Below are 26,258 nucleotides of genomic sequence, written 5' to 3' on the forward strand. Positions count from 1 at the left end.
CTTAAATAAGAAAAAAATTTAAAAAGAATATGCTTCCTTTTGCCACTATCAGATATTTTTCTCTTTGAAAGTTTTTCTTCCTGTATGTATGTTAGAGAGTAAGTGTACATGAATCTATGTGCTAGAGAGCAATAACGTATATGTGAATGTGTGTGTATCAAGGCATATGCTACATATATGTGTGTAGATCAGAAGATAGGTTTTAGAAGTTGGTTCTCTCCTTCTACCGTGGGATCTGAGAACTGAACCTGGTTCATGAGGCTCGATCAGCAAGTACTTTTACCTGCTGAAGCCATCTTACTGGCAGCCACTAGGCATTTTCTTTTCTTTTTCACAATTTACTTTTAGCCAGGCAGTGGTGGCGCACACCTGTAATCCCAGCACCTGGGAGGCAGAGGCAAGCAGCTCTCTGTGAGTTTGAGGCCAGCCTGGTCTACAGAGTGAGTTCCAGGACAGCTAGGCTACACAGAGAAAGTCTCAAAAAAAAAAAAAAAGGTTATTTTTATTTACTTGCGTGTTGGTGTGAGTATATGCTACATGTATGCAGGTGTCATTGGATCCTCATAGAGCGGGAGTTATAGGCATTTAGAGTACCATGTGGATGCTGGGAACAGGACTTGGATCCCCTGGAAGATTAAGTGTTCTTAGCTTCTGAGCCATTTCTTCTGCCCTGAAATATTTCTAACAGTAAACGAGTCAGTTGTTTACTGATGTTTATCAAAGAAATGAATTATAAACCACTCACCCAAATCAACATTTAAAACTTAAGTACACACTAAAAAACTAACGCTGTTATACAGACACTTATTAAAGTGACTTAAAAAAAAGTAAGCAAACAGCAACAGACAAGGCTCCAATTGTTGTAGAGGATGTGAAGCAAGCAGAGTTCTGTCCTGGTGGGTATAAAACAGTCCTCAGAGCTATTCTGGAAGACAGTTTGTTTTGTTTGTTTGTTGTTTCTCTCCCTCTCCCACCCTCTCCACCCCACCCCCACCCCGTCTCTTTCTCTGTCTCTCTCTTGACAGGGTTTCTCTGTATAGCCCTGGCTGTCTTAGAATTGCTTTGTAGGGGCTGGAGAGATGGCTCAGAGGTTAAGGGCAGCGGTTGCTCTTCCAGAGGTCCTGTGTTCAATCCCCGGCAACCACATGGTGACTCACAACCACCTATAACGCAATCTGGTGCTCTCTTCTGGCCTGCAGGCAGAACACTATATACATACTAAATAAAATATTAAAAAAAAAATTGCTTTATAGACCAAGCTGGTCTCAAACTCACAGCGATCCACCTGCCTCTGCCCCCCAAGTGCTGGAATTAAAGGTGTACACCACTATCACCAAGCTTTATTAACTTCTTAAGGTGATGAAAATGTTAATATATCTTGACCATGTTAGTGGGTATGTAACTGGATATGTTTCTCAAACTCATAATAGCATACTTAAATCAATTTTGTGGTTAACTATAATTCAGTCAACCTGACTTACCAAAAAAAGCAAACATAAATTTTAAAACTTTTCAGTTATACCATAATACAATGAATGCATTTATTACGTTTGCATCACCCTCAAAACTTTTTCCAAAAAGCATAAATGACATCTTTCACTTTAAAACAAGAGTAACTACAAAAACCAACTTACTACAGTAGTTATTTAATAAATAGTTTCTGAAGGTCACCTCTTCTACAAAATCTCAAGGTGTAATCTTACCTCCTAGAGACTATTCACATGGGTGAACACCATTAGAATTTACCTGGAAGCCAGCTTATTTTTTTCTTTCCTTGACCTTGGCCGGGCTGTTAAGGGAAGCTCACTGACTGGAGTCAGATCACTGATCACCTTATTCAGTTTCCGTAGTTCATTACCAATCTGGAGTAGTTTTTTAGGATTTGGAGTCAGGTCTTCCACATCAGTTCTCCGTGACTTCTTAACCGTGTATTTCCCTACAGGTCATTTGAAGGGAGTTTAGGTTAGGTTATTTTAGTGAACAGGACATGTAATTTATTTAGCTACAAGCAGCAGCCACTTTTCATTTTAGATCTCCTAGTACATTTCAGGAGACACAGAATGTCCTAATCTAGGAGGGATAGCCTCTTTTGTCTCTGTCTGTCTGATCCTATGGCTAGAGAAATCAATGTATCCTAGGAATATAGCTCAGTATGTGACAGAATAACTGGCTAGCATACACGAAGCCCTGGATTCAGTCTCAGGCTGATTCCACTATCTCAGCACTGTCTCGGTACTGCTTTCCTCTGGTTCTGAACCCCAATGGAATAGTACTAACTGTGCACAGTAGGACTAAGTATCTTACATCTCAGCATGAAACACAAGTTCAACTGTACACAAAAATCAAGGAGAGTTTATCTAAAACAAGTTGTGAGTCTGGGAATAAGTAAGTGATCAGACAAACTAGGATTGCCTTGTTTTTAAAAGCTTTTCTTCTGCTCCCTCCCTTCCACCTCTCCTAATTGTCCCAACCCAATAACCTCAGGGATTCAACCATACTACATAAGCACTGACCACTGAACCACCCCCAGCTGAAGCCCATTCCTCTCAACTACTACAGTACACCCACTGACTTTCCTAAGACTCACCACAAGCTACAAGGAATTATTGACTGGACTTTACCTTTTCATTTGTTTCAAAAAGAGTCTGAATGTAAAAACAAAAACAAAACACTGGGAGATAGAGTACAGACCTGGGAATAGGAAAACAAGGCCCGAGTAACAGATATACTAGGGGCCAGTTGTCTTCCAAAATGCTCAGCAAGTGAGTCTGTGGCATGAGTGTACGTTTACTGAGCTCATTCACACCTTCCCTCTGCCTTTTTGGCAGAGTACTTGATGCTAATATGAAATTCTACTTAATCACAGCTTTCCAGATTCACAGCTCCATTCTTGATCTACCTAAACCACAAGCTTCACCTGACTCCCATAAACTCCTCTTTCCACTCTTTTTCTACAACTATGTTTCCTTTTGTTCCCTCTCCTCTTCTCCCCACTAGCTTTGAAAGTCAATCTCCCCATCAAATTAGGTCTGGGATGGATGAAAACAGAAGACAGTGATGAGGAAGGGCATCTGCCTTCTCCACAGTGTGTTGCTTCTTTCTTGACAGGTCAAGAACCAACAATCTATTAGCCATTTCTTGGAGTAAGTGGAAAAAGAAGGGACCAGAAACAATGGTTCTCTGCACCGATGGCACATGTGTAAGAAGGAGCAGTGACGGAAGAGCTCTCCTCAATGCCCTCTCCAGTTGGCTGTGAAGGGCTGAAAACCCAGGCACATGAAGCATCATGGTTCATTATCTGTTTACAGTGACACAGACAGGTGTGGTAGCATATGCCATATACCTTACAGTCCTCGAATCTGGAAGAATGAGGCCGAGGTATTCAAAGTTTAAGGCCACTCTGGGCTACCCAGAGAGGTAGAGGCCAGTCTAGGCTATATATCAAGACCCTGTCTCAAAGACTCAAAATGAAAAAAAAAAAAAAAATCTCTATCCCCTAAAGAAGAGAAAAGGCTACTAAATACTTTCTGAAGCACTCTTACCATGATGTAAGCCATTTTTCTGGTACATATTACTTGGCAAGGTGTCTCGATTCCACTCAGATGGCCTCAGAATCCTCTCTTGCTGTGATGGTGTCAGCTGCTCACTGTACTCCCAGAAGTACCTTCTTTTCCCTCTCTTCCGAGAAGATACGGAAGTCATCTCCTTTAAGTCCTCTACAGAGTCATTTTCATAGCCTTAAAAAACATGGTCCCACAATTGTCAACTCCATATATTCAATAAGTCTCTCAGAACAATAACAACAAATTCTTCTATTTGTAACTTGAGACATTTTCTTCCATCTGAAATATCACTATCGTGTCAAAAATAATAAATCAGGCTTTTAAAGTCCAGAATATAAATCCCAAACTCATAATATACAGAAACAAACAAACATAACTACACAGCTATGTGGCATAGTTTTCTCTTTGGTTTTTGGAAATTAGCATGACATATTATAGTATTTTCACATGATTAAGAAGACAATTAAATACAATCACAGGAATCAAAGTGCCATTACACTAAGACACTAATAAAAATGGCGTCAGGCATAACAGAAATTTTGCTGATGTCTAGCTTTTTACAGCTCAAGTATGCTGGATGTCTCTATAATCTGTTCAGATGATGAATGCCTAAAAGAGATGCCACTGCTGGTGATACACTGAGAAGTATTCACATATATGTGTGTAATCTGAATTTTTGGAAAGTTTAATGATGCTATGAACTATAGAGAAAAGTACCCCAGTTTACCAGATTGGCTTGGGATTAGACAGAATTGGCCTAGGAGTGTTCAAGTCACATTTATTCCCTGTGTACAAGAATAATGCACTGTATTACATAAGTAAGGTCTTATCTACACGGGGTTGGTTACAGAAACTAAGAGTCTGTAAATAAAAAGGTTATAATAGAATGGTACTTTGATACCACACTGTTGTTTCTAAGTGTCTTCCTTTTAGTATTTATATGTCTACAACACTGCTCACAAAGAGCTGTGCACACTTCTACAGTGTGCCTAGTTTCATAAGCAGCAGCCATTTTCTCCTACCTTTTATTCTACCCCTTTTAAAAATTATAAAAAGCCAGTTCCTAAGCAAATACATGTACAGGTCCATTCTAGGTCTCCCTTTAAGTGGACTTTGTACTTTCTATAGCACTGAAGGGTATAGTTTCCTTACTAACGAAAGGTTCCAGAAGATACTTAATTCTGAGCTCCTGGAACTATTGAACAAAATCAGTATAGGAAGACTAGTAACCTAAAATGTCTTCAGAAAATGATCATTGAAGATCAACTCTACAAGGCAGCGGGACCGGGAGGGTACATGCCAAGTAAAATGACCACATTTTCCTTCTGAAACATGACTCTGAAACTATCCCCACAAAGTCATAACACCTGCTCATTGGGGAGAAAGCTCTGAATGTTAGAAATTTACCAAGTTTTTTTCTGAGTCACAATTAGCAAAGTGCAAATCTACTTACATAAAATCTAGAAAAGGAAGAAGGAAAGAGATGCTGTGGCTCTTAGGCTTCGGGTAGAGTAAGGGTCTGATCATTAAGGAACATAGAGAAATTTGGGGATGAGCGGAGAATTTTCTGTATCTTGACTATAACAGCTGTCACATGAATGACTAAATGCATCTGTCCAAACTCATACAAGGGTACACCACAAGTGGAGTCAAGTTTTGCTATGTGACAGTTATACCTCAATAAACAAAAGTTAAAAAAGAAGTCTGGATTGTAACTCAGTGGTTGGGGCACTTGCTTGGAATGTATGAGTATTAAGGAAGAGAAATTCAAAGAGCAGAATGATGTCTGAGCAATGGTGCAGACAAACTCTGTGCTTCATTTCTAACACTTACAGTACATTTCTGAGTGGCTCACAATGTAGAGAAATGTGAAGTCAGGTTTTGTCCTTTCTCTATCCCTCAAAGAATGCACACATTAACAGATAATCAGGTACATGCTGTTGTATATGCTGAATGTGCTTCACTTCACTCTGACCAAAATATGTCACAACCAATGCAGAATGCATTTCTTCAAAAGCAATGTGGAACGCAGTGCAACAATGAAAGTTGTTCTTCTTTTAAAAAATGGTGCATGGACAAGTAAGATGGTTCAGCAAGTGAAGCACTTGCTGCCAAATTTAACAACCAGAGTTAAAGGAACCACATGGTACAGGAAGACTTCCACATATGTACTGTAGAACCTCCACATACACAACAAAGAAACAAATAGATAAATGAAATTTTTAAATCTTTTTAAATAATTTATTTATTTATGTATTTATTTAATGTATATGAGTACTCTATCCGCATGTACACCTGCATTCCAGCAGAGGGCATTAGATCACATTATAGAGGGCTGTGAGCCACCATGTGGTTGCTGGGAATTGAACTCAGCATCTCTGGAAGAGCAGCCAGTGCTCTTAACATCTGAGCCATTTCTCCAGCTTCCTTAAAATCTGTTTCAAATGGTGTAGTGTATATATTTTATTTCAGATAAAGAATTTTACCTTGTTCTGGTTATCAACCCACCTTTGGAAAAGAGATAAGGGTCCCATTATGCCACCAGCTGAGGCATTCTTAATTGGTACTTGCTCCATAGAAACTGAGCAAAGAATTACTGGCTCACAGAGATTACACATCTCCATACAGCCAGGCGGATAACCACAACAATCTTCTTTCTACCAGCACCCATAACCAGCGTTTTACACATTTAATTCTACTCCAGCCCAAAGCACAGTGACAGATTTTATTCCACTTCCTTAAGCAATTCCCTTTCCTCCATATTTTAATGTTTTCTTAGCCAGCATCTACCTTTGCCAGTCTACACGTGGCAAGACACTTTCATTCACTCAATACTCAGGCAAGTCATTTGATGTTTCTAAGAGCCTGCAAGGAAGACATTGCCTCAGCTGCATGAGCTAACATGGTAAGAAGGGCCTGGCTTGGTCAGCAGAACTGACCTGATTCAAGGAGCCTAGGTCTGAGTCCACATCTCCCTTTCGTACCTAACCGGTCGAGTGGTCTAAAGTCTTGCTCATTTTGTGCTAAATTCAGAGTCACAAGATTGCTTATTTCTTCATCCCACCCAAACTAGGTATTAGATTTACGCATGTGTCCAATCTTTCCCCAAGGAGCATTTAGGAGCTGCCGGCTTTCTGATCCAACCTTTTCTAGTAATACATCCCATAAACTTAACCCCACCCCACTCCTAATTCACAGAATGTCTCCAGCCATATGCTTTTCAATATAAAGGCCATGGTGATCAAGTAAAATGCAGAAAAACGATATGTTTGCATCATTGGTCTAACATCCAGGACCATACCATTTATTCTTTTCACAAAATATGACATTTTTTTCTGTAACAGAATTCTCACCACCACCATCCAAAATGAATCTGTAGCCAAGTTAAAACCATTATCCTGCATCCTGCATCCCTGGCTGGCCAAGCTACATAGCATATATATATTAAAAAAATGTGTGTGTGTCACACACACACACACACACACACACACACACACACACACACTGAAAAACTCTGAAAAAGCCCAGTGTAGTGGTGTACAACTTTAATTCCAGTACTCAGGAAGCAGAGGCAGGCAGAATTCTGTGATTCTGAGGATAGCCTGATCTACATAGTGAGTTCCAGGACCTAGGGCTACAGAGAGACCCTGTCTCAAAAATTAAAAATAAAAAGTGAGACTCTGAGAGGAGTTGGGAGACTGTGCCATGGTAGAGCTAGCTATAGCATACCATGTGAAAGGCTCAAAGTTCCATCCCCAGCACTGCAATGGTTGGGAAGGGTGACTAAGAAATCCTAACAGTAAATAAATCTGTTCAACTCTAAATTCTATTAAGTCAAGGATTATATTAATCTTTATAAAACTAATACCTAATATATACAATGTCTAACATAAAACAGATACTAAAACATGTTTTGATAAATGATTTGATTACCTTCTCCATCCCCTTCTCTTTTGTTTGATATATCGCCATAGCGACCAAGTGCGTTATGATTAAAAGGAAGTTAAGCTAGGAGTGGTAGTAGTGTACACTTTATCCTGGTACTTGGGAAATGAGAGAATCAAGAGTTCAAAGACACCTATAGTTATATACCAAATCTAGGCCAGTCTGGACTATAATAGATCTCATGTCTCAAAAACAAAACAATGACAGCAAAAGGAAATAAAAATGTAATATTTACAAAATTCAAACTACTCATCTCTGGTTTGTGTAGACTACAGGTAAAGTCAACTGTGACAAATTAGTGAGAATTAAAATAGACTCACTTTTAAGGGAGTTCTTATTCTTGAGCCATGTAATTTTACAACCCCAAACAGTCTACAGAATAGGTTTGATTAGCACTTGGCAGTGGTCTACAAGAGGGACTGAAACTCTATTTTGCACCTCTCCTGGAACTTGCTGGAACTCTGCAGGCTCATCAACTGCATAGCATTTGCCAAGAACCAGTATCTCGGGAGCCAGGCATCACAGAAGGGCCTTTGTAAACTAATCACCCAACCCCACTAGTACTCTGACAGGAGAATAACTAGCCTTTTTTTTTTTTTTAACTGAGTTAAAAAAAATGTCTTCCTATTTCTCATCCACAATTTACTTTTGCACCCCTCAAATTGCTGATTTAAATTTTTAAAAAAAATAATTTGCACCAGAAATTTTTTAAAGCCCAAGTTCTACAAAATTATGTGAATTTTATGGTTCAAGTATGTCATTCACTAACACCGAGAGAACTGCACAAGCAAAACTAACCAAAAGATTCATTTCAAGTCAACTGAAAGTGAATGAACTTAAATGCCATATTCATCCAGACATTTAGCAGCATTATTACTTAAGAGCTAAGAAGAGAAACTGACTCTACTAAGTACCAGCTAATACATAAAGCCACAGCCTAACTGCTTAAGAAAAGCAACCTCCCAACAAAGGCTTATGTATGGAAAGGAAAGAGGATGTGACCAGATAAACTACAAAACTTATATTCTCTGTATGAATCAAAATGGAAATGGTGGTGTGGGTACCACATGGGTGTTTGAGTCCACCCATGTGATCGCAAAAAAACCTTAAAAATGCAAATAATGGCCATACCAACATGGTCTGTTAGAATCTCCGGGAAATAAACTGGGAAAAGCCAGAAGCCAACTATCTGAAACAGTGGATAGTGACTGCAAATCTGTAGTCTAATAGTAAGGAAATGCGAAACATAAAAAGCAGAAGAGGTCTTTTCTGATCTGCCAACTAGGGTGGTAGTGGTGTCCAGACACAGCCTTCTGTAAAGACCCTATAGAGCATGCCATCACACTCATGCTGAATCCTTGGACACTATGGAAACAATAAAGGCCACAGTCCAGGGTAAGAAAGACTTCTTCCTGATCAGCAGAGGCTTATCTTGGCTGGTAAGCAACTCCAAGAGTGATGTGCTTTGTCTGACAAAACATTCAAAGTACTCCACTTTCATTTTGTGTTGAGACTTTGTGGTAGTGGTGCTAAGGGAAGGAAGAAGTCACATACTACTCAACAAAAATAACCATACGAAAAAAAAAGTTTAAGTTAGCTATACTGAAATACAAAATCAAAAACAGCAACAACAAAAAAGTTTGCCAACCCAAAAATCTTGGTGAACCATACTCTTGTAGAATGCAAGACAAGTATAACTGGACTGTATGTTGAAACCTGGTGAGCAGACTACACATGGGGAAAAGTCTGCATTGGGACCATAAAGTACTCAACAATGGAGAAACATGTCTGGAGATAGTGTTGGCAAAGGAACACAGACCTAAGTTTTAAAAAGCCTTGGATACTAGAAGAACCATGCCAAAGACAGACCAGTGACCTGTAACCTATCTGAGAAGAACAACTCAGCTTTTAACAGACACCTAGGAGAGCAGGGAGGACCACTGAGAGTTGAGGCTGCAACCAGCAATCAGGGGAGACTGCATTTAGATATTATACCCGACCAAGCTCTTCCCTTTACATTTAACGCTTCTTTCTGCAACACCCAGTGCCAATTTAGCCAAGTCAGTCTGTCCTTCTGTTCTCCTCTTATTCCTATTCCTCCAATCCCCTTTGCTTTTCTTTTCCCCAAGCCTATATTCTTTGCCTGTTCATTTTCCAATTGACAGGTTTTCACAAAGAATATAGGATAGCCTGATTTGCACAGTCTCCTTATCTCAAGCTCCTAGAGCCTGGAAATCTTTTACACTATTCTAACTGCATTTCTTTACATCCTTCTTTTCATTCTCCTTTATGCAAACTGCCTCACTGTGTCACTTTCTTTCTTTACTTTTCCTTCTTCTATTTTTTCTGTATCAACCCAATACTAAGCACTAACTCTTCTTTTATTTCTACTCACCTATCAGTACCTAACATCTTAGTCTATTATGCTATCACTGTTCCTTTATTTCCTAAAATAACCAGAGCTTATTTATTTAGCTTGTTATTTAACTATTACTGTAAAATCACAGTGGGCCTATATGTTGCGTGATCTTTTTTTTTTTTCCGGAGACAGTATTTTATTTTCAGAGTCCTGAGGACTTAACTAGTGCACCAAACACCAGTATAGCAGAGCAAAATGGCATCTCAATCCTGTTATAACCTAGTCTCTCTTAAATGTTTTAAATACTTCTACTAGAAGAAATAAGTGATTCAAAAAGAAAAGAAAATCAAACAACGTAAACCCAGATGCACAAATCTCTAGGCAAAAATATGAAAACAAATAAAAAAGATAACATGACCCTTCCAAATTTTACCAATCCCACAGTAATGTCTTCCAATGACAATGAAATAGATGAAATCCCAAAGAATTCCAGAGAACAATTATTTGTATGTTTAAATAAAGAAAAAAAACATAAACAAATTCTAAGAGAACACAAGCAGCTAAGTAAAAAAGAAGTCAACACAGGATAAGAGTGCTGGTCTTTGAAATGATAAAAACAGGCTAAAGAAATTTGTGACCACCAAACCCGGTCTACAAAAGACACCTGAAGGAACGCTCTGACCTAAAGAGAAAGATAAATCCCATGAAGGGATCTGCCTGTCTTATAAGGACACATAGATGTTTTCTCTCATTTGGGGTTCTTAGATTTTACACAGATACATAAAGTCATAAATGATACGCAAGTAGAACTGACGCTACGGAAATAAGGGGAACTAAACAGGAAGGGGAAGAGTAGAGATAAGGAAGAGTAGTAAGGCAGTGGTTTTTGACTTCCTAATGCTGTGACCCTTTAATACAGCTCCTCATGTTGTGTTGCTCTCCAACCATTAAATTATTCTGTTATTTTGTAACTGTAAGTTTGCTAGTTATGAACTGTAATGTAAGTATCTGATATGCAGGACAGTGGATATGGGACCCCCAAAGGGTCATAACTAACGCATAGGTTGAGAACTGCTGTACTAGGGTATTAAGGGAATGTATTCAATATGTATTCTTGTGTGTGTGTGTGTGTGAGAGAGAGAGAGAGAGAGAAAGAGAAAGAGAGAAAGAGAGACAGACAGACAGATAGGCAGATGCAGAGAGAGAGAATGAATGAATGAATGAATGAATGAATGAATGAATGAATGAAAGAATGAGAATATCAAATAACTACAAACAAAGATTGGGAATATGCCACCGTGGTAGACTACTTCCCTAGCATTTGCCAGTCCCTAGGTTTGTCCTAGCACCTCAAAACTACATGCAGACAGCCAGAAATTGAGTAAATTGTAAAAACAAATTGAGTAAATCCTTACCTATCAACACTCAATGAAAATACAAAGTAAAGCTAAGTGTGGAAGGGAAATGTCTCTAATCCAGAACTTGGGAGGAGAAGGAAGGAGGACACAAGTTCAATGTCAGCCTAATGTACATAGCAAATTTCAGGCAAAAAACAAACAAAAAAAAAAAAAAAAAAAAAAACCACTGAAGTGAAAATGAGATGGGAAGGCAGAAGGCGGTCCATGACACTGTGGATGCTAGACCTGGAACAGACTTTAAGAAACAAGCTATCACTAAACACAAAGAAGAGCTGTGCATACTGAGAAAAGGAGTTAATTCATTAAGAAAATATAAAACCTATAACTATACCCACATCAAAATATCTAAATATACAAAGCAAATAGTAACATTACTGACAAGAAAATGTATAATTCAGTGGTAAGAGGCTTAACTACTACCCACCTTCGATAACAGATATATTAGAAAGACTTAGGATACAGTAGGCTTGGACAACATTAGAGACAATTGAGGACATACATAGAAGCTTTCCTTCCATAGCAGTGAACTACACATTCAGTTAGAGAATAAATAGCATTTTGCAGGGTAGGTTGTTCAATTAGGCTTCAAAACTAAACTAGTCTCACAAACTTATGAAGGATGAAACGAATATCTTTTTTTTTTATTTCTGATAATATTCACTCAAAAAATTGACACAACAACAAAAATTTTAGGAATTTTATTGCCAGGCATGGCTATTCTTGTTTGTAATCCCAGCATTCAATCTGCTATGGCAGGAGGACTGCCATGAATTTAAGAAAAACCTGTGCTACATAGCAAGCCTCAGGCAAGTCAGGACAATACAGTAAGTAAGACCTTGGAGAAAGAGAGAAAGCAGAAGAGAAGAGGAGAAAGCAGAAGACGAGGGAAAAAGAGTACTACGGAACAACAGCAAAGCCGAACTGAAGTTTTTCCTTTTCTTTTTACACAAGTGTAGAGACTTGCACATTTAAAATATAAAAGTTGTTTGGTTTAGGAAGAGTTTGAGAATAAAGTACCTTAAGTTTAATGTGGAGGAAAACAACAGAAGGGAGGGGAAGGGATGGAGGTATACAGAGAAGGAAAAAGAAGAGGCGGTAGAAAGAGTAAGGGTGGAAGCAGCAGAAAAAAGTAAGGAGATAGAGGCAGAATGGAGAAAGCCATAGAGCCACCTAAAAGAACAAAGCTGACAGAAGAAAACCCACGAGGAGGCTTCTTGATACTGAGCTGGTAGATGGAAATCTTGGAGTAAGGTAAAACTCTGTAAATGTAGGCGATGCAAGCAGAATCAGATGAATTTTTTTAATCAAACTAAAAAGTGTGTCAACAACAAAACCAATCAAAACAGTGAAGAGACAACCTATAAAATGGAAGAAATGTGTGCTAACAGTATATCTAATATCGAGTTAATATTCAAAACATTAAAAAAGAAAGATAAGCCATCTTAGAAACAGAATAAAGAAGCTAAACAGGCATTTCTCAAAAGATGTCTAAATGACCAGCAAGTATACAAAAACAATCTCAATACCAGTAATGATCAACAAAAACAAAATCAGAGACACTATTCACACTGGTCATAATGACTCATCAGAAGTTGGACAGCAACTGTTGTCAAGGAGATGAGAAGAGAGTACTCTTGTTTAATTGCCGGTGAAAATGTAAACTGGTATAGTCATTATAGAAAGCAGAATGGAAGTTCCTTAAAAAATTGAAAATAACCTGGCATGGCAGCATAAACCTGCAACCCCAGCGTTCAAGAGGTTGTGCTTCAAGAGGACTCCAAGTTAGAGACCAATCCCGGGTTACATACTCCAGTGCCAGTATAAAGGAGATAGCCAGTCCCTCGCTCAAAAAAGGCAGGCCAGGGGTTGGGGATGTGGCTCAGTAATACAGGACTTGTCTAGCTGGGCAATGACCAGGGTTTGATGCTCAGTACAGAAAAACAACACAGAAACCAATGGCTATAGGTACAGCTCAGTGGCAGAGTAGTTGCCTAGTACAGAATACACAAGGCCCCGAGTTTGAGCACCAGCATCTAAAATAACTAAATAAAAATAAAAATTCCAAATGATCCAGCAATCCTACCACCCTGAAAAAGGCCTGAAGAATAACCCTGTAGTCTCTTTCAGAAGACCTGAGTTTGACTCTCAGTATCCATGTCAGATGGCTCCTAACTGCCAGTAACTCCAACTCCAAGGAATCTGAAAGCACCTGAACTCAGGTGAACATACACACACAGCAGACACACCATAATTTTTTTTGAATTAAGATTTATCTATTTTATGTACATGAGTATTTTGCCTCCATGTGTATATGCATACCACATGTGTGGCTGGTGCTCAAAGTCAAAAGATGGCACTGGACCTTCTGAACTGGGGTTACATGATTGTTGAGACACTGCTTGGGTGCTGGAGACTAAAGCTACGTCTTCTGCAAAAGCAACAAAAGTGCTCCTAACCCCCAAGCCATCTCTCCAATCGTTTACAAACATAGTTTAAAATAATAAAAATAAATATTTTTTGGTTGTAAAAAGCCAGTTGTGTACCTTTAATCAGAAGACACCCAGAAGACAGAGGCATGTAGATCTCTGTGCAGTGGAGGCCAGGCTGGTCTGCAAAGCAAGTTCAGAACAGCCAGGGCTACTAATAAGACAATGTCTCAAAAAAATTAATAACAATAAATAGAAAACATTCTCCCTGAAATCCTACATTCATAATATCTGAGGTGAATGTACAGATACAAAAATGTAAATAAATACAATATAAGGCTTACATTTATGACAAGATGAACTGACTTGTTATGACAAGTAAAATAGAACAGGCACAGAAAGACTGCAAAGTGGAATCTAAAGTCTAACATATAGAAGCAGAGAACATGGTTGTCAGGTGCTGAAGACATGTGGACATATGAGCTGTTGGTCAAAGAGCAAATTTCCATTTTGCAGAGTAAGTTCTAGGAATGTAATATACAGATAGCATAGGGAATGTAGTTAATACTCAAAAAAGAAAACATAATTATGTCAAGTAATAGATATGTTAGTTAGCATGTGATAACAATGTAATAAATATATCAAAATATCATGCTGTGTATCTTACAATGTATCTCAATGAAGTCACACAAAGTCAAGAAAAAACAAAACCACAACCAGTATGGCATGAACAGCAGCCACTGCTTGGCTTGGTGACACTGAGATTTACTGATCCTGGAACACACCTGTTTGTAAGCACCACTAGAGAAGGAACTTCCTTTCCCACATTCCATCCCCCTTAGTTACTCATCTTCTCTGTGTTTATACTCTCCTTAGCATTTGACCCCAATTCTTTACAAGAATCTCATGCCTGGGTCTATCTGCCAGACTTGAAGAGCCACACCTGAATAGCAGAAGGAGCTACAGAAACTACCCCTACTACACCCAGCCAAATTTTCCTTAAACATCTCAATGTGGATTTTATCAATGTACTATGAGAAAAAATGGTCCTGGAAAAAATGAAAAGACAATTCCATTTAGATTATCTGGGATTCTAAAGTAAACCAAAAGAAAAAAGGTAAAAACCCTTTTCCTCCACATTAAACTTAAAGTCCTTTTTACTTACTTAAAAATTGCCCAAACCAAACAACTGTGATATCAAATGTATATATTTGAATTTAAAAAATTATCTAAAAGGAGAAAATTTTTGGTGAATAAAGAGTGCTTTGGAAGGATGTGGCTTTATGTGAGGCTGGGGGTTAACACAACACTGCATCAGTCACACCCACCCACAGGGGCTTGCGCACAAACATACATGCACAGAAACATACACACCCACACATATAATACATACATACACATATACACAAGCACACACAGTGCTGCACTATAACATAATTACTGTCCAAAGTTTCAGCACAATGTCAACATTTAGAGTCCCTGAAATGTGAGAAATCACCATTTTAAACAAAAGGACTCTTTGATAACTTACAAAATTTCATTTTAAATTGGTTTTATACAGAATTATTAGTATCAAGACTAATTTTGAAGCAAGTAACTTTTGCTTAAGTTTGAAAATCTTCACTTCTTTGTGCATTTTTTAACTGTTTGCCAGTTGGCCATAATATTTTTGTAAATAGTGTTAGCCAATAGTGGCTACAGTCCAAACATGTAAATGCTGAAAGGAACCAGCTCCCCAGATTCCCAGAAAGTCTGTTTCTTTTTCGCTTTCATTTGTGTGTACTGTACACAAAATGAAGCATCTTCCTACATGTCCTTTGAACTGTAGTATGAACTTTCTCTTACTTTTTTTTTTTTTTTCTATTTGGTGGTATTTAGAGACAAGGTCTCGCCATATAGTCCTGACTGACTTGCACCAACTATGTAGACCAGGCTGACCTCAAACTTGTGATCTTCCTGCTTCTGCCTTCAAGTGTTGGGATTATAGGCATGCACCATACCTGGCATAGCATATATTTTCTTTTTTTTAATAATTTATTTTTATTTTATGTACATTGGTGTTTTGACTGCATGTATGTCTATGTGAGACACAGGCACAGATCTGAAACAGGGGTTATAGACAGTTGTGAGTTACCATGTGGGTGCTGGGGATTGAACCAGGATCCTCTGGAAGAATAGTGCTCTTAACCACTAAGCCATCTCTCCAGCCCAGCATTTATTTTCTTAATAAAATACAGCAGACACAAAGAAAAGGCTTGCCTTAAAACTGTTCAATGAGACTTTTGTTAATATGAGTGTTATGAGCTGACATCACTCGGTTCACTATTCTGTATACACCCATCTTAGCCACAGTAGAGGGGCACATGCAAACAAAACAGGGAATGTATTTTAAGCCAACATACTCTTGGAAAATAAAAAAAAAAAAAAAAAAACATACTCTTGGCATCTTTACTTATGGGCTCAAGAGGGTGGCAAAGGGCCACTTAACAAAAACAATTACGAATAAGCCCTCAAAGAACTAAGATACAAACTATGACATAAGCACAAATGATCAGAAGCACAAATAATGGCTTTAGAACCATGTGGATAGAAAAAGCTACTCTTGATCCAAATAAAGACATTAAGTTATTTAATCCCCAAACTAAAGTAAAGCCAAACAAAGGCTTCCTATTTCAAAAAGTGAATAGAAAGGTCATTTAGTAAGCTCTGAGAGTTATACCTGGTTCAGAGAATGTGTCGCTAATATCATCATCTCTGTCATCCTCATAATCCTCTTCCTCCTCTTCCTCCTCTTCATTTTCAGAAAGCTCATGCTCACTGCCAAACCCTTCATCATGGTCCTCATCATCAATATCGTCTTCATCATCCTCATCGTCTTCAGGACTGCATTTGATTGGCTGTTCTCTCATGTTGTCAGAGACAAAGAGAGAGTAATTGTGCTCTTCTTTTTTCTGGGATGAATCTGAAACAGAAATGCTGGCAGAAAGACTGCCACTCTCTGCTGTGGCAACCAACCCAGGACTATCCTGGGGCAGAGGACTAAGTAATAGTTCCTGGGTTTCTTTGAAAGGCAAAGCAGGAGTGCCATGACCCTGATGAGGCTCCATCCCCCTTCTCTCCTGTCTCTTTGCCACAGCTCCACAGTAGCAGGTGTTCTCCTTTGCTGCATCTGTGTGTGCCTGGCTCAGCAAGGGCCGGCCCTGTTGCACAGGGCTGATCTTGACCTTTGCTTTTTTTACATAGTCTTTACATTCAACATGAAAATTCACCTTTTCATTGTGATACATGTTGGTCTTCACCATGATCTGTGTGCTTGAAGTAGGTTTGCTTGCTTTTTGGACACAGTCGGATAAGGGGACCTCAGCCTGAAGTATCTTTGAAGAACACACAGGGGCAGCTGCTCTACTTGTGATCTTTTTACTAGGGAATGAAGGGGGCAAGGGATTTTGTTTGACACTGAAGAGTGAATCAGGATAATAAAGGGAATCAGAAACAGACTGCGAGTCCTCACTATTAAGCTGGGCCAAGGTTGGCGTTTTACTTATGACCTCTTCGTCTTGGTAAGGGCTAGAAAAGTCATCAAGACCCAGGTAATCCACTTCTTTTGTCCCCCAGATGTCACAGCTGGTTAGTTTGGTGTACTTAGTTAAGTCTTCACAGTATGTATCCCACTGTTCCCAGTTTGACGTTAAAGCATCCTCATTATCCAGGACATCTGTGAAAGACTCCAGATTTTCAATGTCTTTGCAGTCTTCCAAAGAAAGGAAGTTGTCTCTAGGATTCTGTTGATAGTTCATCTCTCTATCCTAAGGAAGGTTTAAAACGGGAAATCACATACCATGCTTTAGGAAGAAAATATTCACCTCCATCCATACCTGCAAATATTAAAATACTCTACCTCTGGTCTGTTTTAAGATAAAAGCTACTGATATGATACTTTCCCCTTACATCTATACATCTTCATTACAGGGGCAAGAAAAAGTGGGAAAGTACATTCTTTGAGAGGCTAAAGTATGGGCCCAAACATCAAAGCCTCTAGGTGTTCTTTAGAAATTAACTTTAAGTAAGAAGTAAATATAAGACTTCATCACAGAATACTTCAACTAAAGGAGGAAATTAAATACGGAGGCAAAAAGCCTGGAGAGTACTGAAAGTTAACTGTAAAATTGTTAGACCTCATATAAGACCTAAATAACAATTCTTGGCATGGAAAGTCACGTTTTCCTCATGCACTGCCAAGATGTGACTTTGCACTGTAGTGAAAGGCCTGGAATGGTGGCACATGCTTTTAATCCACTCAGAAGGCAGAAGCAGGATGATCACTGTGGGTATGAGGCCAATCTAGTCTACATAGCAAGTTCCAGGCTAGTCAAAGATACATGGTAAAACCCTGTCTCAAAGAAAAAATAAATAAAATGTAGTTACAGTCTACAGCCATGGAAAATGAGGTTGAGCCCTAATACACTAACACAAAATGCTACCCATCACATATTTATTTTTATAAAAAGTAAACTCCAGCTAAAAAGAAGGCTCAGTGGGTAAAGGCTTAATGCCAAGCCTGACCACCTCAGTCCAACCCTTTGGATCTATATAATTCAAGGAGAGAACCATTCCCAGTTGTGCTACCACCTAAGCACAAACACTGTGAAATGCGTGCAGACACACACACATACAGACTAAAGAAATGTGTCGGGGGGCAAGCTAAAGCATACAGGTATATCTCTGTCCAAAATAATAAGCACATTCAAATGTTTGCATATTCATCTCTATCTGCTGGCAGTAGTTACCTTTTGGGGAATACTTAAAAGAATAGAGGCTCAGAAAGCAAATGGATTTCCAGTTTTCCATTTTACTTTGTTCCACTGAATTTTTAGTTTGTGTTTTTTATTTTATGTTGGACTGTGTATGTGTCTCTGTATATGTGTAGGTGGCTTCATTTAAGTAGTTTATAGGTCATATCCTTTTATTAGTTATAGAATTCAATGATTTTTAATGAATTCACAGATTTATTCACTCAACTTCACAAGTCTTCACCACCTGTGTTGTTTAAATTACATGTAAATAAAATTATATTGGGGTTTCCAAAATGGTTCAGCAATTAAGAGCTCTTAGTGTTCTTCTAATGAACTCAAGCTAGGTTCTCACTCACAACCAGTTTTAACTCCCAGCCCCAGTGAGAGCTGACACCTCTGGCCTCCTTGGGCACCATTACTCATGTGCACAGTTAAAATATGTGTCGTCCCTCACCCCCCTGCTGCCACCCTTTGGGTTAGGCATGGTGGCACGAACCTTTAATCCAAGCTCTTATGAGGCAGAAGTAGGCAGGTATCTGTGAGGTTTGAGGCCAGCCTAGTCTACATGGAAGTTCCAGGCCAGCCAAAGCTACAAGATGAGATCCTGCCTTAAAAAAAGGGGGGGGGGGGAGCAGCAGAGATGGCTGCAGTTTGAGCACTTGCTGCTCTTGCAGAGGCCCTTGGTTCCATTCTTAGCACTCACATGGTGGCTCACAACTTTCCAGTTCCATGGATCACACATCCTCTTTTGGCATCTATGGGCACTGCATACACATTGTGCATGGCACATGCAGGCAAAATACCCACACACACAAAAGAATTTTTTTTTCCTTGGGAATTTTGTGTCTACCTCAGAAACAGGTCAATACACTATGACTCTGCTTGGAGTTGCTAATTTGTCTTAACATCTCTATCATACATCTTATGCACACGTATCATTCATTCCTTAATTTGTGAGCAAGAGCCCTTCAGCAGTTCATGCACACACAGCTTATACTCCTCGTGAACAACTGACCTTGGACAGACAATCTCTTCATATACTACTTTTATTAGTTTGGGGTTCTTTCTAAAATTACCAGACTTAGGCACAAGAATCAAACCTGGCCCCTAGTCACATCCTTTTTCTTTTCTTAGAACGAGGTCAGTATAGTCCCTACAATTCTCCTTCCTCAGCCTCTCCTCTTAGGTAATGGTTTTACCTGTGTGAGCTTCCACATGTCAATTATTTTCTTTTTTCAGGCATTTATAAATAAAAACTCTTATGAAACAAAACCCAAGGAAACGTTGCTTACCAGCTCATACATGAAATCTGGATCAGAACTGTTGGCTAAGAGATCTGTGCTCATCAGAGTCTGTTCTGAAAAGGTGTGGCTTCGAAAGGCATCCCCAAAAGGTGGGTCCATTCCGCTTACGCTGGGCTACAACAAAACCATTTTCACTTTAGGAGGTTAAAGACAGCTTCAAGTCCAACTTACCACACATAAGTCCACCCTTATCCTAGTACACAATTCACTTCAGGAAATAATTCTGTCTCTTCTGTATAGCACACCAAGAGCTTTCCTAGCACTTAACATGGACCTCTACAAGGAAAAAAAAGCCAAGATGTACAGAAAAAAATGAAACAGTAAATTTTAACAACTTCTAAAAATTAAAGTTTGGTCATTAGAGACTGCACCCAACATTGTATTTTTTAAGCTATATGAATATTTCTTAAAATTCTTCTCTAATAAGACTGTTCTAATTCCCCTAAATGCCCCCCCCCCCGTTTTCTGAGGACTGCAGCAGTATTAAGTCAGATCTAAATTATATTCCTGAGTCTAGTGTCTTACTTCTCCAAAGATCATCTGGGTATCTTTTTATAACTAGGGAAGGGGCAGAATTCATGTGGAGGGCAGAGGACAACTTGCTGAAGTCAGTTCTTTCTTTTCATCATGTGGGTATGGGAGACTGAACTCAAGCCAATGGTGAGCATGCCAAGAGTCTTTACCTATTGAGCCATCTTGCCAACACAATTTAGGTATTTTCAATCCAACCAACAGGAATACCACAATAGCCTCCTAAGACATGGCTAGAAATGTGGGCTTGCTCTCACGTTTTCCTTAGTCTCCCTTTCAATTTTGTCACCTATCCAAACCACTTCGGTTATACAGCCTGGTTCACATAAAAGTCACACTCTGAAATCTAACTGCAAAAACTAAAAACATTTTTCTTACTATCCCACACTTAACTGCAAAGAAGAGTTTTATGAGGCATTAGTCATCCATCCACTTACTTTCTACTTACATACTTCCTTCCTACCCTGACCTGTATTCTTAGTGTTCTCATGGTACTCCCATATCAGGTGTTTTTGTTTTATTTTCTCCAGACCTTCCAAAACTTTAGGGTTTTTCTTCCTACAACAGTTTAGCCTAAGAAATCAAGTTTTAGAGCCCTAATTCAAGTAGTCAATAGCAAACCTACTTTGTTTAGACACAAACTCCAAAAAAAATTTGTAGTCCTTTGGGCACAGAGCTTGGGATAGAGGTTTTTTCTGTTCCTTCCACTGTCAGTTTCCAAGTCCTCTTTAGCCTCTGCTGCAAAATCACCAAACGATCCTAACCATTTTTTGATCCCTTTGCCCAAGGGATCATCTTATATAGTTTCACCTAGAAGTCTCTAACTTCTCATTATTTCTAGATTTCATTCCAGAACTCAAACTGGGTGTGGAAATAAAATTAACCATAAAAAGAGAAAGGAGAAAGTTTGGATAAGAAGAACAGAGACAAATAAACTTTAGGTTTTTATTTCAGTGACTGACTCAAACCCAAAGAGACCAATTAAATGACGTTGTCTCAGCCTGGTGTGATACTGTATGCCTATGAGTCCAGCATTTTCAGGGCTAAATCAGGAAGATTGTGAAGTTGAAGCCAGATTCACCTACCCAGCAAGACCAGGTCAAGAGAAAGAAAGAACTACACACACACACACACACACACACACACACACACACACACACACACTCAAGCACACACATGCAGCTGGGGGGGGGTAGAGAGGAGAAGACAGAGAGTATGAATTAGCACTCTTGGATATGTTTATAAAACATATAGATGTGCTTCCATGTGTGAGACAAAATCACTTCTCAACTGTTGTAAATGAAGAGTTGGGAAGCAAAATATTAAAATGTCAAAAATAGGATTTGGGTGGCAGATTAAATTTCCGAATAATTCATTTTGTCATCATAAAGCCAGCAGATTTAGTGACTAACCTACTTACTCACCATGCTCCTTGCGTCAAGCTCACTGAAATCTTCAAGGCTACATCAAATGAGGAAACCAAAAAGCACATACTCCTATCTAGATGAGGGCAGAAATAAGCTGTCTTTGAAGCTAGTATGCCTAGCTGTGTTAAGATGCAGAAGGCTCCCTGCAGCAACACCGTGCCCTTCCTATCACCACAGAGTCACACTGCACACTTTCCCACATGTGGTTTACCTGAGGCATTTCCAAGCCCAGATCCTGTGAGTCCAATTCCAAACTTCTTCTTTTTCTTGTTTGTAAATTCCTTTCCAGCTTTACTTTTAATTCCAAGATCAAAGATGATTTTCACAATAAATAGCAGGCTTTCCAAGAATACCTTCAGTTCAATTGCTTGGGTCACCACTTTTTTAAAAAAATAATTTTGCGGTTCTGTCAAATAACAGAAAGTAACTTCACTGAGCTCCATTGAAAACACGTTGACCTTTCAAAAGAACATTAATAAAGAATACTGTGTTTTAAGTAAGTCTTATAGTTGAATTTTCAAGAATTTAGTCATGTTGTAATATCAACTATTCTGAAATAGACCCTTTAACATTGTTTATTTCTGAAATAACATTGGTCAATAACCACTTTTCAGCTAAAAACAATGGCATGCACCTGTAATCTCAGAACTCTATACAGATGAGACAGGAAGATCACAAGGTTGGGCTACCCTGAGTTACAGAGCAAGTTTTAGGCCAGCCCAAGCTACTCAGAAAGACTCTGTATCAAATAAGTAAGCAAGAAAAGAAATAAATTGGTAAGTCTTTTTAAAATACTTCACTATATTCTCATCTCAGCTATGATTTGCAAGATATATTAATCTTAAAGTCAGGCTTTCATTCCATTTATCATTTTTGTAAAGAAACTAATCTTAACATTTTACTGTATAATCATGACTTCAAAAGTGGTCTACAGGTTCTATCTCTTGTAGTGCTAAAACTGTCATGAATAAATGGCAAGAGATTTTAACATATCCTCTACTTTAAATACATCTGTAACTTCATCAACATCATCCTTTGATTTCTATATACATATTAAAAGGTATCCTTTAAAAATTACTGTTTTAGACTACCAGGAGCTCTGGTTACTGCCCAACCCAGTGCCCTATGCAGTATACTCTAAACTATTACCCCCAAAGAAAGAAAAATTCACTCCATTTTAAATGGCATGCATATGGTAAATGGGACAAGAACTACCCTGCTCAGTATGTCTAAGGTTGGAGTTAAGCTGACTGTAATCACCTGGCATGAAGTCTTGAAGAGGTGGAGTCTTGTTTTCTTTGCTTATGAAGACCTTAATGGAGAAGAACTGAAAAGCTACATCCACCTTCATCCTCTCCAAAAAGTGATTCTTGAATAATCCTAGACCATCAACATCGACCTGGATGCATTAGAAATGCAGAATCACAGGCCCTAACCTCACCACTAGAACATACACTGACGGAGTGGTGTTCAGCAGTGTGCTTCTGGTCTCCCTAGGGGCTAAGAACCAGTGTCCTGGTCTTGCTCTCATTCAGTCCATGTACAATGTCACATCTTTAAAAAGAAAACAAGGCATCACTCCTTAAATTCAACTGCTTTTTGAAGTTCTCACATTCAACAGATTAGGGTATAAGAGTGGTACACTGTTCCAATTTCAAAGTTGATTGCTTGAACAAATGAGAGTGGAGAAGGGATTCAAATTGTTCTTCTTAATTAGGCTAATGAACTGACAGCCATTTGTATTTCCTGGATGTCTACTGGTCCTTCCATTGCTGGCTCTCAGTCCTACATATTCCGGTCCAGCTGATAAAACACTGGCAGAGTAGGCCCAAAAACAGAGTCAACAATGCCTTTCAGTCCACTCCAACAAGCTAAAGCAGAGGTTCTCAAATTTCGACGCCTTTGGCCTATCTCCAAAAATGTTTACATTATAATACATAACAGAGCTGGACAGTGGTGGCACACACCTTTAATCCCAGCACTAGGGAGGCAGAGGCAGGCAGATATTTGTGAGTTCCAGGCCAGCCTGGTCTACAGAATTCCAGGACAGCCAGAGCTGTTACAAAAACCCCAAACCAACCAACCAACCAAAAACAAAACTATTCATAACCGTTGCAAAATTACAGTTAGAAAGTAGCAACAAAAATAATTATATGGTGGGGTCACCAACATGAGGAACTGTATTAAAGGGTCACAGCATTAGGAAGGATGAGAACCACTGGTCTAAGGAGATAAAAGATTATGCACATACCTGACAGACAAGCTTTTTCTCAGGTAAAAATGATTGAGGTCCTACAGTTATACAGCCTAGTCCTACTCTCCCCCTGATTCCTGTGAGAAGAAAGTCACATCATCTTTTCTAGACCTATTACTTAGTTCCAAGAAGGCAACTCCTTCACATCATGCACTCCTTCATACACTCAATCAAATGGACTAGTAAAATCCTGGTAGTCCACATAACCAGAATATGGGGCTATTACTTTCTAAAACCTGAAACTTAACATTATGAGTACCAGGGTTTGAGAATGTGGCAAGAAATGAGGTCCCAGTCAACACATACTTACTGGTGTCTACTAATGATACTACCCTAAGAGCCTGATCTTGCAAAGAAGCCAGAAAAGGGAAGGCTTGGTTAATCACAGTTTTCACTTGCACAGTACACAGCACTGAATAACAACAGTTTTAGGCCTCAGTTTTTTTCATCTCTAAAAGGAAAAAAAAGGAAACAAAAAGAAAACATCTAATTGGTATGATGTCATGTCTGTATTGCCAGTTACCCAGAAAGCCTGAAGCAGAGGGTGGTGAATTCAAGCCAGCCTGGGAGGCATACATAGCAAAACTCTTAACTCAGGGAGAAAGAGGTAGGAAAAAAAAAAGGCAATGGAATACATGGCATGAAAGCAGAAGGGGGCACTATTTAGAGGCAGAAACAGGGTAGAACACTGGGAAAAATAGATAGGAACAAAGTTACACATATGTACAAAAGTGGTTTAATGACACCCATTACTTTGCAAGCTAACTTTAAAGACAAAGTAAAGGGCTGACTAGATACTTCAGTGGGCAAAGGCACTTGATTCTTAAGCCTGAGATCCAACCCCAGAACCCACACAAAGGTTGAAAGAAAGAACTGACTACACAAAGTTGTTCTCCAACATCCACATGTATATTCTGCCATGAATATAAATATACACACACTTGCACAGTAATAATTAAAAAAATTAAAAGGACATGGTGCACACAGTTTTAATACCAACTCTTAGGAGACAGATTCTTTAAGTTCAAAGCCAGCATATCTACATAGTGAGTTCCAGGCCTGCCAAGGCTACACAGCAAGACCTTGTCTTTAAATAAAATAATGTCTTACTTTATTAGATCTGTAATGTAGTTTTTCTTCCTTAATTGTGTAACAAGAGTGAAAGATAAAGGTATCTATTCTATATATAGCATAGATAGCACCACATAGCATCTCCCATAATGAGACACTGCTCTAAACTGTATCCTCTAACCAGCAGTATATACAAAAGGGACATTAGTACCTGTTGAGTCTTTAAAAAGCCCGGGTACTTAGACAGCAGAATAACACTAAGGAGGAAGGTCTAACAACTTGCATTCAGGGAACCTTTAACTTCATTGGCCTCAAAAATACTCAAATTTTTGGCATCAAAATACACCAAAAGCAAGGGTTGTAATTTCCCAAAATGTGACTAAAAATACTTGTTACAATGTCTAGTTATTCAACCAAAGGACTGTTACAGTTGGGGAAACACTGAACAGACACACCTACTGCCGTCACTGCTGGATTCTTCAGGACTTTAAGGAGTTGCTGTGCACTGTAAATCTCAATAGTTGAACATAGTACGTGCCATTTCCTAAAGTTATTAATGAAATCTTCCTCCCTGCCTCAAAAACTGCTTTTTCCAGATAAAAGACAAACAAGAGGTTAAAGTTTCCCAGTCACTCTTTCTTTTGCTTACAGCACTAGCTCACCAGTTCTCAGGACAGCTGTGTGTGTTTATCAGGGAAGAGAAAACTGAACCATCAGAATATTTGCCAATAGTTTCTGTACCTGGACTTTTAAAAAAAATATTCAGCAACATTTCCTAGGTATCAAAATTCTGCACTAGGGAGCCAGCTCTCTGAGGTATGCAGGTAGGGTCAGTAATGTTGAGCAGCAACAATACACAAAAAAAAAGATAGTTCCAATCTCTTTCAAAGCCCTGTCAGGTCCTGCTCTCAGGTTTTTGGTTCTCTGAGTATATGCTAAGGCTTGCTATGTATGTCAGAGAAGGCAAAAGCTAAAGCAAGACAGGACACACAGTCATAGGATAGTTTACCAAAGCTTATCCCTAGCACTGTGTAAACCATTCATCATAAATGACTTCAAAAGCAAAACCCAAGAGTTAACTGGTAAGCCCCTGAAAGTTTGGCTTACTCCCTGTCACCTAGTCACATCAAGAAATAGAGAAGCCTCTTTATAGACTAATTGAACCAT

The 26,258-nt window shown here is 38.9% G+C and overlaps 1 protein-coding gene across 4 annotated transcripts in view; it reads right to left on the bottom strand.

The window, feature by feature from the left end:
- Nucleotides 1-26,258, bottom strand: part of Crebrf (CREB3 regulatory factor) — a 57,334-nt gene that overhangs the window by 13,370 nt on the left and 17,706 nt on the right. The window contains exons 1-6 of one of the 4 annotated variants that reach the window (XM_055604616.1): nucleotides 23,027-24,726; nucleotides 21,978-22,172; nucleotides 19,797-19,922; nucleotides 16,431-17,517; nucleotides 3,543-3,737; nucleotides 1,747-1,936 (exon numbers count right to left, since the gene is read on the bottom strand). In XM_055604616.1, coding sequence (XP_055460591.1) covers nucleotides 1,747-1,936; nucleotides 3,543-3,737; nucleotides 16,431-17,517; nucleotides 19,797-19,922; nucleotides 21,978-21,986 — 1,607 coding nt within the window. In that variant the 5' untranslated portion in view covers nucleotides 21,987-22,172; nucleotides 23,027-24,726. Of the gene's footprint in view, nucleotides 1-1,746; nucleotides 1,937-3,542; nucleotides 3,738-16,430; nucleotides 17,518-19,796; nucleotides 19,923-21,977; nucleotides 22,225-23,026; nucleotides 24,727-26,258 lie in introns of those variants that run through there. The other 3 variants (XM_055604615.1, XM_055604613.1, XM_055604614.1) reach the window with 3 other exon arrangements.

The sequence above is a fragment of the Psammomys obesus genome, unplaced genomic scaffold (genome assembly GCF_907164565.1).
Source record: "Psammomys obesus unplaced genomic scaffold, mPsaObe1.curated_primary_1811, whole genome shotgun sequence".
Taxonomy (NCBI): domain Eukaryota; kingdom Metazoa; phylum Chordata; class Mammalia; order Rodentia; family Muridae; genus Psammomys; species Psammomys obesus.